The sequence below is a fragment of the Rhinoderma darwinii genome, unplaced genomic scaffold, assembly GCF_050947455.1.
Source record: "Rhinoderma darwinii isolate aRhiDar2 unplaced genomic scaffold, aRhiDar2.hap1 Scaffold_650, whole genome shotgun sequence".
NCBI classification, from domain to species: Eukaryota; Metazoa; Chordata; class Amphibia; order Anura; family Rhinodermatidae; genus Rhinoderma; species Rhinoderma darwinii.
This window is the reverse complement of record NW_027464206.1, coordinates 50,384-65,023: the sequence shown is the minus strand read 5'-3', so window position 1 is coordinate 65,023 and position 14,640 is coordinate 50,384. Positions and strand designations below refer to the sequence as shown.

At 44.0% G+C, this 14,640-nt stretch overlaps 1 protein-coding gene across 1 annotated transcript; it reads left to right on the top strand.

Moving 5' to 3' along the window:
• The first annotated feature begins 4,323 nt into the window (after positions 1–4,323).
• LOC142727830 (uncharacterized) lies at positions 4,324–13,567 on the top strand. The gene is made up of 7 exons (XM_075849056.1): positions 4,324–4,333; positions 9,305–10,157; positions 10,485–10,665; positions 11,003–11,088; positions 11,487–12,109; positions 12,704–12,735; positions 13,007–13,567. Exons 1-7 carry the CDS (start codon positions 4,324–4,326, stop codon positions 13,208–13,210), a joined length of 1,989 nt encoding a protein of 662 aa, XP_075705171.1. The 3' UTR covers positions 13,211–13,567.
• Positions 13,568–14,640: the final 1,073 nt, after the last annotated feature.

The window sequence follows — 14,640 nt, the reverse complement described above, 5'->3', positions numbered from 1 at the left end:
AGAAGAGTAAAACAATCATCCCGGGGGGTGATCTTATGTGGAACGCAGAATAAACCCTTCTCTGACAATGATGGGAGTGAAAGTGCAGCTATAGAACAGAAGATACATGAGGAGGCAGTGGGGTCCATATGAGCGTTCTATGTATATATACATATACAATTGTGGGTGTACATACCACAGAGCCCACCCCTGAGGACCATGAGGAGGCGGAGCACTGTCCAGGCTGGCCCATCTCCCTCTCCTATGGGCTATGTTATCCTTCCCTCTCCATAATCACAGTAATGAGCCAACAAGTGCGGGGAGACCCCGAAACCTTTCCCAGTAGAAGTGCCCAAAACAGATTGTTTCCACACTATAGTAATGCCGATGTGCAGGTATTTCACACTACGGTGCCCCCATAATAGTGTCATCCAAATATTACAGCCAGGATTGGATGAGTCATGAATGAGACATGTAGAGGTGTTTGGCTGAGTCACGGGTGAGTCATGCAGAGGTGATTGGATGAATCATGGATGAGCCATGTAGAGGTGTTTGGATGTGTCATGAATGAGACATGTAGAGGTGTTTGGATGAGTCATGGATGAGACATGTAGAGGTGTTTGGATGAGTCATGAATGAGACATGTAGAGGTGTTTGGATGAGTCATGGATGAGACATGTAGAGGTGTTTGGATGAGTCATGAATGAGACATGCAGAGGTGTTTGGATGAGTCATGGATGAGACATGCAGAGGTGTTTGGATAAATCATGGATGAGTCATGTAGAGGTGTTTGGATGAGTCATGGATGAGACATTCAGAGGTGTTTGGCTGAGTCACGGGTGAGTCATGCAGAGGTGATTGGATGAATCATGGATGAGCCATGTAGAGGTGTTTGGATGTGTCATGAATGAGACATGTAGAGGTGTTTGGATGAGTCATGGATGAGACATGTAGAGGTGTTTGGATGAGTCATGGATGAGACATGCAGAGGTGTTTGGATAAATCATGGATGAGTCATGTAGAGGTGTTTAGATGAGTCATGGATGAGACATGTAGAGGTGTTTGTTTGGCTGAGTCATGGATGAGACATGCAGAGGTGTTTGGATGAGTCATGGATGAGTCATGTAGAGGTGTTTGGATGAGTCATGAATGAGACATGCAGAGGTGTTTTGGATGAGTCATGGATGAGACATGCAGAGGTGTTTGGATGAATCATGGATGAGACATGCAGAGGTGTTTGGATGAATCATGGATGAGTCATGTAGAGGTGTTTAGATGAGTCATGGATGAGACATGTAGAGGTGTTTAGATGAGTCATCGATGAGACATGTAGAGGTGTTTGGATGAGTCATGGATGAGACATGCAGAGGTGTTTGGATGAATCATGGATGAGACATGTAGAGGTGTTTAGATGAGTCATGGATGAGACATGTAGAGGTGTTTGGATGAGTCATGGATGAGTCATGTAGAGGTGTTTGGATGAGTCATGGATGAGACATGTAGAGGTGTTTGGATGAGTCATGGATGAGTCATGTAGAGGTGTTTGGATGAGTCATGGATGAGACATGTAGAGGTGTTTGGATGAGTCATGGATGAGACATGTAGAGCTGTTTGGATGAGTCATGGATGAGATATGTAGAGGTTACATAGTTACATAGTTTGTACGGTTGCAAAAAGACACATGTCCATCAAGTTCAACCAAGGGACGGGAAAGGGGAAGTAAAAAATTTCTACACACAGGAGCTAATATTTTTTTGTTCAAGGAAACGATCTTTGCCTGTTTTGCAGCATCTCCTGTCCCTGCTGTGACGGCTCCTGCGGTGACTATTCCATACATTCACAGTAAAGAAGACTTGTCGCCTCTGCAGAGTGAACCTTTTTTTCTCCAGACGGAGGGAGCACCCCCTTGTTTTTTTGAGGGGGTTTTACATGGAACAGGATTTCACCATATTTTTTGTATGTGCCATTCATATATTTATATAAGTTAATCATGTCCCCCCTTAGTCGTCTTTTATCAAGGTTAAATAGGTTTAGTTCTTTTAATCTTTCCTCATAACTTAGATTCTCCGCGCCCCTTATTAGCTTCGTTGCTCTTCTTTGTATTTTTCATCCTTTCTATGAACTGGAGCCCAGAACTGAACTGCATATTCTAGATGAGGCCTCACTAATGCTTTGTAAAGTGGTAATATTACATCCCTGTCCCGTGAGTCCATGCCTCTTTTAATACACGACAATATCCTGCTGGCCTTTGGAGCAGCTGATTGACACTGCATGCTGTTATTGAGTTTATGATTTACAAGTACACCCAGATCCTTCTCAACAAGTGACTCCCCCAGTGTAGCTCCCCCTAGGACATATGATGCTGCAGGTTGTTGGTACCCAGATGCATAACTTTACATTTATCTACATTAAACTTCATCTGCCAAGTGGACGCCCAAACACTTAGTTTGTTTAAATCTGCCTGCAATTCACAAACATCTTCCATAGTCTGAACTATATTGCATAGCTTGGTGTCATCTGCAAAAATAGAAATAGTGCTATTAATCCCATCCTCTATATCATTAATAAATAAGTTGAATAATAGGGGTCCCAGCACTGAACCCTGGGGTACACCACTTATAACCTGGGACCATTCAGAGTAGGAATCATTGACCACAACTCTCTGGATACGGTCCTTGAGCCAATTCTCAATCCAATTACAAACTATATTTTCTAAACCTATAGTCCTTAATTTACCCATTAGACATTATAACGGTTCTCACCGGTTTGTTCGTGGATCCTCGGTGTCATCTGGGAGATGGTGCTTGGAACCCAGGCAATGCTTGGCACAGCGGGTAGAGGCGGTCGGATGGAAAGGCAGAAGTCAGGACAGGCAGCAGACGTCATAACGGGTATAGAAGCAATAGGTCAAGGCAGGCGGCAGACGTTGTAAAGGGTATGGAAGCAATAGGTCAAGGCAGGTGGCAGGCATCGTAACGGGTATGGAAGCAATAGGTCAAGGCAGGCGGCAGGCATCGTAACGGGTATGGAAGCAATAGGTCAAGGCAGGCAGACAGCCAAATTCAGGCAGAGGTCAGCAACGGGAAATCCAGACAAGGCAGAAGCAAAGGAAACAGAAAACCAGGGCACAGGGAAACTCACGGGGAACTCACGGGGAACTTGGTTGAACATGCATGGATGAAAGGAAGGAAGGAGGAACTGCAGCCGCACATCGAGGATGACGGCCGCGGAGGGAGGTAAGGGATGCACTTACCTGACGCCGCCCAGGGCCAGCAGAGCATCTGGATGGCTCATCCATGATTCATCTAAACACCTCTAAATGGCTCATCCATGACTCATCCAAACACCTCTACATAACTCATCCATGACTCATCCAAACACCTCTACATGACTCATCCATGACTCATCCAAACACCTCTGCATGACTCATCCATGATTCATCCAAACACCTATGAATGTCTCATCCATGACTCATCCAAACACCTCTACATGTCTCATCCATGACTCATTAAAAAACACTTCTGGATGTCTCATCCATGACTCATCCAAACACCTCTACATGTCTCATCCATGACTCATCCAAACACCTCTACATGTCTCATCCATGACTCATCCAAACACCTCTACATGACTCATCCATGACTCATCCAAACACCTCTACATGTCTCATCCAAACACTTCTACATGTCTCATCCATGACTCATCCAAACACCTCTACATGTCTCATCCATGACTCATCCAAACACCCCTACATGTCTCATCCATGACTCATCCAAACACCTCTACATGTCTCATCCATGACTCATCCAAATACCTCTACATGACTCATCCATGACTCATCCAAACACCTATGAATGTCTCATCCATGACTCATCCAAACACCTCTGCATGTCTCATCCATGACTCATCCAAACACCTCTGCATGTCTCATCCATGACTCATCCAAACACCTCTACATGTCTCATCCATGACTCATCCAAACACCTCTACATGACTCATCCATGACTCATCCAAACACCTATGAATGTCTCATCCATGACTCATCCAAACACCTCTGCATGTCTCATTCATGACTCATCCAAACACCTCTGCATGTCTCATCCATGACTCATCCAAACACCTCTACATGTCTCATCCAAACACCTCTGCATGACTGATCCATTTGACTTGGCACTTTTTCACACATTTTTTTACCACTTTGTCTTGGCTATATATTTCACCTGTAATGGCTGCCACGCCGTTCCCCGCCATTCCCACGTCCTCAGCTCCGGTTCCGGCACCCTCCCTGATCAGCTGCTCGTCCCTAGCTCCACTTACCCGGTCCGGACGTCCTGCTGGCCCTGGATGGCGTCAGGTGAGTGCAGCCATCACCTCCTTCCGTGGTTGTCATCCCCGATGTGCGGCTGCTGCCACTAGAGGGCGCGCGTGCTGACTCGTCCTGCCTTAAAGGGCCAGCGCGCGCCTTAATTCCCTGAACTTCCTATTTAAGGTTCCTCCACCCTTCCATCCCTGCTTGTTCAACCAAGTTCCCCGTGAGTTCCCTGTGCCCTATTTCCCTGTTTCCTTTCCTTCTGCCTTTGTCTGGATTTCCCATTACTGACCTCTGCTTGAACTTGACTATCCTTGTCTGCCGCCTGCCTTGACTTATTGCTGCCATACCCGTTACGACGCCTGCCGCCAGTCCTGACTTCTGCCTATCCATCCGACCGCCTCTACCCATTGTGCCAAGCGTTGCCTGGGTTCCAAGCACCATCTCCCAGACGACAACGAGGATCCACGAACAAACCGGTGAGAACCGTTATATCACCTTTGCAAGGGAAATGTATAGCATTTGTATTTTACCTGATGAAGAGGCCGGTCCGGCCATGAAACGCGTAGTAAATGAAACAATATTTGATATTACATTTGCTTGTTTTATATTAAGGCAAATCATGGGCCAAAACATATTAGACTGAAATTTGTAATGGGTATGTCTACCGATACCCGCCCTCCAGTGATTTATCCAGTTTCCAAGTCATCGATATATATATATATATATATATATATATATGAGAGAAAAGATGACACAGGAGACCATGCTCGTATGCTCAAAATCCTTCACTGACGTTTATTCCACAAACCATCACAATAATATCTTTCTCAGTAGGAGCAGCGTGATTCCAGCCAATCATTCACAATGTTTACAATATTACATGACGTCTGAAGTGTGAAACTATGGGTTCCCAAAATATACCGTGTCATAGATGCTGGGAGTCAGGCTACCCCCTCCTTTATATCAAACAAACCTCTTCTCCAAGGCTAAGAGTCAGGCTACCCCCTCCCTTATATCAAACACACCCCTTCTCTAAGACTAAGATTCAAGCTACCCCCACCCTTAAATTAAATGAAACTCTTCCCCAAGGCTAGAAGACCGGCTGACCCCCTCCCTTATGGTAAACATGGTCATTCTTCCCGACTCAAGGACGATTGGCTCCTTATCACACAAACATAATGAATATATTTAACCCGAGAGCACATAACATAGAATTGTCTCAGACGATGCTCACAGATATTTTAGCTTTTTAAAGCAATCAAAACGTATTAATCTTATAATGGCTCCCTCAGGCCACAAGATGGATTCCAACTATCCAAAATGGCCGCCACCATTCAAGATGTCGTCTATGCAAGATGGAGTCATTTAAACATTTCATTTTAATCACTTTCACAGTTTAAATCCTCATTACTCAAGAAGGGTTTTACCAGTTCGCAGCTACAGGGAAAATCCGTTTTTTCCTCAAACTTCTCAAATTGCTCGCAGGCTGCTCTTCTGTAATTATGACATTTGTGTGAAAATCAAATATTACTGAGAGAAGTTCTGACTATTTATAATAATTATAGCCCCGTGGCAGGCACAAATAAACCAGCGTATGATGGGAAGAAGACCGTAGATCATCTCACTATCTCCAAGTCATAGTAAAGGTGATAGAAATCCACAGCAAACACCAATGTATGAGGGACAAACAGAGATAAGTAGCTAAGTACACATGATGGAGCGCTGCAGGGCAGGAGGAGGAAGGGGCACGGGGGGGGGGGGGTTGGACACACATTTATTTATATAGATTCACATGATGTCTACACCTGCAACTTATAAGAGTCTGAGCATAATTCTTCACAGTGGCCTACAGAGAGCGTGAGATCCAGCGATGGCCACCACAGGTAACCGCTCTCTGCTGATCTCCTCTTATTCCTCTTCATCGCCTTCCTCATCTTCTTTATTCTTTTCTTGTACCTGTCTTTTATGTTGATTCTTCATCTTCTTTCTTCATCACCTTCTTCTTTCTTCATCTGCTTCTTTCTTTTATCTCATTTTCTCCTTCTTTACATCCTTCTTCTTTCTTGATCTTTCTTCTTCTTCTTCTTCTTCTTTCTTCATCTCATTCTTCTTCTCCTTCTTCTTTCTTGATCTTTCTTCTTCTCCTCGTTCTTCTTTCTTCATCTCATTCTTCTTCTCCTTCTTCTTTCTTGATCTTTCTTCTTCTTCTTCTTCTTCTTTCTTCATCTCATTCTTCTTCTCCTTCTTCTTTCTTGATCTTTCTTCTTCTTCTTCTTCTCCTCGTTCTTCTTCTTTCTTCATCTCATTCTTCTTCTTCTTCTTCTTCTCCTTCTTCTTCTTCCTCTCCTCCTTCTCCTTCTTTCTTTATCAAATTTTTCCTCTTTCTTCATCAACTTCTTCTTTCCTTATACCTTCTTCTCCGTTCGTCATAAACTTTTTCGACCTTCTTTATCACCTTCTTCTTCCTTCTTTATCATAACTTTCTTCTTTTATATCTACCAATCGCTATATGTAACCATCTCTATATGTACCAGTCTCTATATTTAAACATATCTATATGTGACTATCTCTATATGAAACCATCTCTATATTTGACTATCCCTATATGTACCAGTCTCTATATGTACCAGTCTCTATATGTAACTATCGCTATATGTAACCCTCTCTGTATGTACCAGTCCCTATATGTAGATATCTCTATATGTGCCAGTCTCTATATGTAACATCTCTACATAGAACATCTCTATGTGTAACCATCTCTATATGTAACCATTTCTATATGTACCAGTCTCTGTATGTAACTATCTCTATATGTGACCATCTCTATATGTAAATATCTCTATATGTAACCATCTCTATATGTAACCATTTCTATATGTACCCGTCTCTGTATGTAACTATCTCTATATGTGACCATCTCTATATCTACCAGTCTCTACATGTAACCATCTCTATATGTGACCATCTCTATATCTACCAGTCTCTACATGTAACCATCTCTATATGTAAATATCTCTATATGTAACCATCTCTATATATACCAGTCTCTATTTGTAACTATCACTACATGTAACCATCTCTATATGTACCTGTCTCTATATGTAACTATCTATATATGTGCCAGTCTCTATATGTAACTATCTCTATATGTAGTGTCACAGACACTGGGTTTGTGGACCCACTAGGTCGCTCCGCCGTAGCGGGGAGGCAGCTGACCAGGTCACAGTCTATGCGAACGTAAAATGGCAGACAGTAATGCTTGGGTACCTGAATTAGTCCGGGCGGTGGCTGTGGCTTCAGCACGGGTGGAGGCAGGTGCGGCAAGTGGCCCCAGACGTGGCGGGCAGTATCCGAAGAGCGGTAGACACTTGACGTGGCAGATGGCACTTGGCGTGGCAGAAGACACTTGATGTGGCCGATGGCACTTGACGTGGCAGATGGCACTTGACGTGGCAGAAGACACTTGACGTGGCGGATGGCACTTGAACGCGGGTAGGCACAGGAACAATACGGAATACAGGAACGGTAACAGGGCACGGGTAACAGCTGGAAAGGGAGACACTAAGGGACCATTTGCGAGACAGACTGGGAAAGACTAACAACGCTCAGGCAAGGATTAGAAGGCCAGGGGCCTTCTTATAGACCAGGAAATCGTGGCAGTTGATGATGATGACGATTTCCTAATTGCGCGCGCTGGCCCTTTAAGGCCGGGCGCGAGCGTGCGCGCGCAACCTACGGGAGCCAGCCGGACGGAGCGGAAGTGAGCGCTGGCATCTCCTAGGAGGGAGACGGAGGCCAGCGCTCACAGATCCATGGCTGCGGGCGTCTGGAGGTGAGTAAACCCGACGGCCCGCGGCCATGGGCGCTACATGTAGCAGTCTCTAGATGTAACTATCTTATATGTAACCAACAGTATATCTACTAGTCTCTATATGTAACTATCTCTGTATGTAACCATATCTATATGTAACTATCACTATATGTAACCATCTCTATATGTACCAGTCTCTATATGTGCCAGACTCTATATGTAACATCTCTATATGTAACTTTCTCTATATGTAACCATCTCTATATGTACCAGTCTCTTTATGTAACTATCTCTATATGTACCAGCCTCTATATGTACCAGTCTCTATATGTACCAGCGTCTATATGTACCAGCGTCTATATGTACAAATCTCTATATGTAACCATCTCTATATGTACCAGTCTCTATTTGTGCCAGACTCTATATGTAACCATCTCTGAATGTAACTATCTCTATATGTACCAGTCTCTCTATATACCAGTCTCTATATATACCAGGCTCTATATGTGCCAGTCTCTATATGTACCAGTCTCTATATGTACCAGTCCCTATATGTAACAATCTCTCTATATAAAGATTTTTTTTATATATACCAGTCTTATATGTAACCATCTCTATATGTAAACATCTCTATATGTAACTATATCTATATGTTACCATCTCTATATCAAATTCACATCTTGCAATATCTATGAGGAGTTTGCAATCTATGAGGAATAAGACAACATACAAGAGGTGGGGAAGGTGTAAGAGTCCTGACCATAGGAGCTTACAATCTATAAGAGGAGATACAAGAGGTGGGGGTTGACTAAAAGTTCTGATCATAGGAGCCTACAATCTATAGGAGGAGATACAAGAGGTGGGGGTGGAGTAAAGGTCATGGCCATAAAAACTTACAAGAGGAGATACCATAGGTGGGGGGGGGGAGTAAGAGTCCTGACCATAGGGGCTTACACTCTATAAGAGGAGATACAAGAAGTGGGGGAGGAGTAAGAGGCCTGATCAAAGTAGTTTACAATCTATAAGAGGAGACACACGAGGTGGGGCAGGGGTAATAGTCTTGATCATAGGAGCTTACAATCTATAAGAGGAGATACGAGAGGTGGAGGAGCGGTAAGATCTATAGTAGTTGGATACCAGAGATTAGATACTTTATTTAGTATTTTTCACGTCATATTTTGTGATTTCTCATTTATTTCCAGACACAATCCTTCTGGGAGTGACAAGGGATTATACTGTAAAAATCGGCTTACCACCCAGAGATCGTCTAGATAGTTTTAACTCTAGAGCTGCCATTCTTGGCAAAATTAATAATGTCAGTCACGTGGCCTGTAGCCCAGAGGGGGAGCTCTTCTGTATCCGCGCTGGAGACCTCTACAGAGGACCAATGCCTTCCAATAAAAATGTTGATTGGTTTTCGGTGGCTCGAAGAGTTGGAAGATATGAATGGAACAGAATTAAACTTATTTTCTTCCACCCCAATGGAGAATTATATGGAATCACATCTGATGGAGCATTTTATAAGGGGCCACAACCAGATAATGAGCACCTACCCTGGCTCTATGGGCAGGCGAAGAAAATAGGAACTGGAGATTATAACCAGTTTGAGGCAATGTACTTTGATCCAGAAGGCATTCTGTACGCTGTGAACAACAGAGATAAGATCTACAAGGGTGCACCGCCATCTGAGGAAAGTGACATTTGGATGAGGTCCAATGTCTTGGTTGGAGATAGTGGCTGGCAAAGGCTCACTCACTTTATGTCTTTCAGTCCTGATGGAAAACTGTGGTGTGTAGATAAATACAATGGAAACATCTACAGGGGAAAGCCACCGGTACCAGAAGACACAAACTATCTGAGGAAGGCTGACTATTTAGGATGGTCCTATCATGAGTTTAGATTTTTTGCATTCTCAAAAGACAAAACAATTCACAATATTCTGAGCTTTGAATTTTTGCCTGAAATGGGAGAAAAAGTTTCCGAACTCCCTGAGGTGCTCGAAGAGAAGATCTATGACAACAGGAGGAGCAGCTCCACACTGAAGCACACCTTCACGTAAGTACTCAGAGAGCGAGGCCATAATGAGGGAAGGGTTGTTGTGCTGCTGGAGACTAGATAGGCAGGATTACACAATGGGAGAATGACCAGAGAACACACACACGCTGCTTCCTTTTACTGCTGTATGCAGCTCCCCTGCCAGTGCCCAGTATTAGAGAGGGGCAGTTTTCCTCTTCCTGAAGACTGTAAAGATTGTGAGACAGCGAGGATGTCCATGCCTTCCATACCTGAGGCCCCGAGAATGCCATTAATTATTATCTTCCATTTATTTATGTGACCCCTTCCCCCATAAATCGGACTTTAGAACTGGTTTTGTTGTTTCAGGTTCGAAAAAACGATAGAGGAGTCCAGCAGCTTTACCCATGAACATGGATTTACTTTTGAAATGGGAACTGAAGTTTCTTTTAAGACCGGAGTTCCTTTCATCTCCGAAGGTGCCGTGAATGTTTCGATGAACATGAGCACCAGCCACAACTGGGCCTTCACAAAGGAAAATAGAACGGAGGTGAGTCCTAGGGATTATTGTGTAAAACATAAATAACTGCAGTAGCTTCACACAAAGTCACATGGTAACAGGCTTCTTGTAAGTAAGACCGGCAGTCTGACTGAGGCAGGTACGTCAGTCCCACGGGAGTCCGATGAGAGAAGCTGCGTCTGACTCCACACTACCCTGACTGTTCACCAGTCACTGTGATAGCTGCCGTCTACTGCAGGAGATACGCAGAGTAAGAACTCTGCTCCTAGGCCCCAGCTCAGAAGGAACAGACGTTGGCGCGATAGCAAGATAATTACCCATTAAGCACAGTCCTGGTTCAATAATTATATCGCTCCGTCCCTTTAAGACTGCCTGCCAGACACAACAGATTGCCGTAACATACAATGGGTTAAATTCACAGGTTCTTCTGAACAATATGAACAGTAGTACAAGGTATCAGATATTTTCCTACTGGTCTCTCCTGGGGCGCGTTCCTATTGGCCAGTGTAAACAGGGCAGCGATCAGCCGACACCCGAGAAGACGCTTGTTTTTCCACTGATCACATAATTTTTGCAGCGTATAAAATTATTGCTGTCGGCAGCGCATCTCCCCGTGTAAACAACGATGTTCTGCGGACAATGATGCAGCCTGATGTGGACCGATAGTTCATATTAATGATCGTTGTTCGTCCCTATACAATAAAGCCTCGCCCCGTGCAAAAGGAACTGTTAATGTGTGCAGATTGTAATATAGACAGTCGACACTCATTATGGGCAGAAATGTCAGTATAAACCCACCTCAAGACCCAACATAGACCTCTCCATCTACTTCTTCCTATGCTGCTTCACAGGGAAGCTTCCTTGTTCCACCACAGTCTCTCTCTTGCCAGGAGGACCTCCATCTTTCAGCTTCTTGCCAGGAGGACCTCCATCCTGCAGCTTCTTGCCAGGAGGACCTCCATCCTGCAGCTTCTTGCCAGGAGGACCTCCATCCTGCAGCTTCTTGCCAGGAGTAACTCCATCCTGCATCTCTTGCCAGGAGGACCTCCATCCTGCAGCTTCTTGCCAGGAGGACCTCTATTCCGCATCTTCTTGCCAGGAGGACCTCCATCCTGCATCTCTTGCCAGGAGGACCTCCATCCTGCATCTCTTGCCAGGAGGACCTCGATCCTGCATCTCTTGAAAGGAGGACCTCCATCCTGCAGCTTCTTTCCAGGAGGACCTCCATCCTGCATCTCTTGCCAGGAGGACCTCCATCCTGCATCTCTTGCCAGGAGGACCTCCATCCTGCATCTCTTGCCAGGAGGACCTCCATCCTGCATCTCTTGCCAGGAGGACCTCCATCCTGCATCTCTTGCCAGGAGGACCTCCATCCTGCAGCTTCTTGCCAGGAGGACCTCCATTCTGCAGCTTTTTGCCAGGCTCATGTGCTTGGAGTCCCTACACTTTCCCTACCAAGCTGCAGCAGCTCTCCGTAACTCACACATGTAACAAACGCGCACACATGCACACACACACACACACACACACACACACACACACACACACACACACACACACACATATATACATACTAACTTATATATTATTTCCCTGGTTCTGCAGAAACATCTAGTGGCTGCAGATAACATGGCAGGCATAAATCAGACAACACATAGATGAATACAAAACAGGGGCAGACATCACTTCACACAAGGGGAACACAGAATGCAGTTACCTACAAACATGGCGGATGCACAGGGAGACTGTCCAATTTAAAGGGAAAGGCTGTAGTCAGACTTGAGACATCCAATAGAAGTTGAGAGTAGCCAAGGTTGTAATCACAGGTAATAGCAGAGGTGCTAAGGGATGAGCCAAAGTCAAAGTCACAGGGATATAACCAGAGACTACAGCCAGATGAGGACTGGGCCAGCCGGATGATAACGTGGAATAAGAAACCTAGAAAAGGGACATCAGGACCAGGATACAACCAATTAGGGGGCCAGAGTCAGGAGGATACAATGAAGCTCAGGTGAAGAACTCCTGACCTAAAAGGGTTAACATAATCTGATGCCCATGATGTTGTCAGACATCGAGCTAGAGTATGAGAATTTAGGTAATGTTAGTATTATTGTTTGACTTCAAGCTGGTTTCAGATCCCGGTGACCATACGAATAGTGTTTCCTAAAAATAATTTGACATCTGTTTCTTCTTCTTGTCTCTCAGTTGCTGCTTTTCTTCTTATCCTATTCGGTTCCTTTTATTGTCAATCCATCACCTTCATGAGCCACAAAAAATACCAGACACTGGACAATTCTGATTTCCGTTCTTTGTACTGACGTAATTACACATGGTAACTAAGGATCTTGTTTTCTTCCTATGTCTTCTCCAGGTTTCCTTCTCGTCGAGCACAGAGGTTGAGCTGGAGGCCGGTAAAGCAATTAAAATGGTGGCCTCAGTGATAAAAGCTGAAATAAATGTCCCTTACAAGGCAAGAGCCCGGACCATGTTTGGTTCTGAGGTTGAAATCAATGGAATGTGGAGAGGGGTCTCACATTACAGCTTGATGGTTTCTCAGGAGGATTATAACAAGTAGACCATCACACCTCCCAGGACTAACCATTTACAGATCCAAATGATTAGTTTAGATGAAACGACGATCAGGAATGATTCCAAAGATTATGCTTTCTGCAGAGATTCAGAGAAATACAACACAATCTTTAATTGATCTTCAACATTAATCAATAGCAAAGTCCATAAAACTCTACTTCTCCAGCGAAGGAGAGTGGAGAGCTTCATATAATAAGAATAGAATAGAAGTGTGCACAAAGAGGAGATAATTGGGGGCTGGAGTAATGGAAACAAATATAAAGACCGCTTCACACTAGACAATTATTCTTATAAACTTTCCCAAATGTCTTTCCTCCCCAAAGATTGTTATCAAGGAAAAATTCATCCCAACAAATGTGTAAACCTTCAAACTTCCCAAACTTCAAACTTCTCAACCTTCAAACTTCTCAACCTTCAAACTTCTCAACCTTCAAACTTCTCAACCTTCAAACTTCTCAACCTTCAAACTTCTCAACCTTCAAACTTCTCAACCTTCAAACTTCTCAACCTTCAAACTTCTCAACCTTCAAACTTCTCAACCTTCAAACTTCTCAACCTTCAAACTTCTCAACCTTCAAACTTCTAAACCTTCAAACTTCTCAACCTTCAAACTTCTCAACCTTCAAACTTCCCAACCTTCAAACTTCTCAACCTTCAAACTTCTCAACCCTCAAACTTTAGATGTTATGTTTTAGTACAATGAACAGGTCCTGTGACTTCAGTGTATTAATGTAATGATGATGGTATGAGAAACGTTTATCTCTCATTGTCTATTTGGACCTTCTAGATGAAGTTTTCTCTTTTATGTAGAACTACATGTTCACTGGTACTCGGTTAGTTATAGGACTTGTTGCCATAATGGTGCCTCAGAATGTTATCATAAATACGAAGAAGAATGGACTCTAGAAGGGAGAGACATTACACACAGTCACTAATTCCAACAGAAAGTTAGACGAAACAAATGAAAACATCAGGAGAAAACAAAATCAGTGCAGGGGTGGATTATTTATTCTATAGAGAGTTGTGGCCTTCAGGTGGTTTTTGAAGATTTGGGTGGTAGAAAAGAGTCTGATAAGTTAGGGGAGAGCGTTCTAGAGTATGGGGGAAGCACGGGAGAAATCCTGGAGACAATGATGTGAGGAGAGGACAAGAGAAGAGCAGAGAAGAAGGTCTTGTGAATACTGGAGATTATTTGTGGGGAGGTTTCGGGATATTAGAGCAGAGATGTATGGAGGGGAGAGATTGTGAGATTACGTGTGGGCGGTATCGGGATATTAGAGCAGAGATGTATGGAGGGGAGGGGAGAGATTGTGAGATTACGTGTGGGAGGTATCGGGATATTAGAGCAGAGATATATAGGAGGGGAGAGATTGTGAGATTACGTGTGGGAGGTATCGGGATATTAGAGCAGAGATG

Excerpts from the sequence above, each read along its gene's own strand:
- LOC142727830 (XM_075849056.1), top strand. Across the intron at positions 10,158-10,484 it reads ACACTGAAGCACACCTTCAC|GTTCGAAAAAACGATAGAGG; the intron begins GTAAGTACTCAG and ends TTGTTGTTTCAG. Across the intron at positions 10,666-11,002 it reads CAAAGGAAAATAGAACGGAG|ACTGCCTGCCAGACACAACA; the intron begins GTGAGTCCTAGG and ends CGTCCCTTTAAG.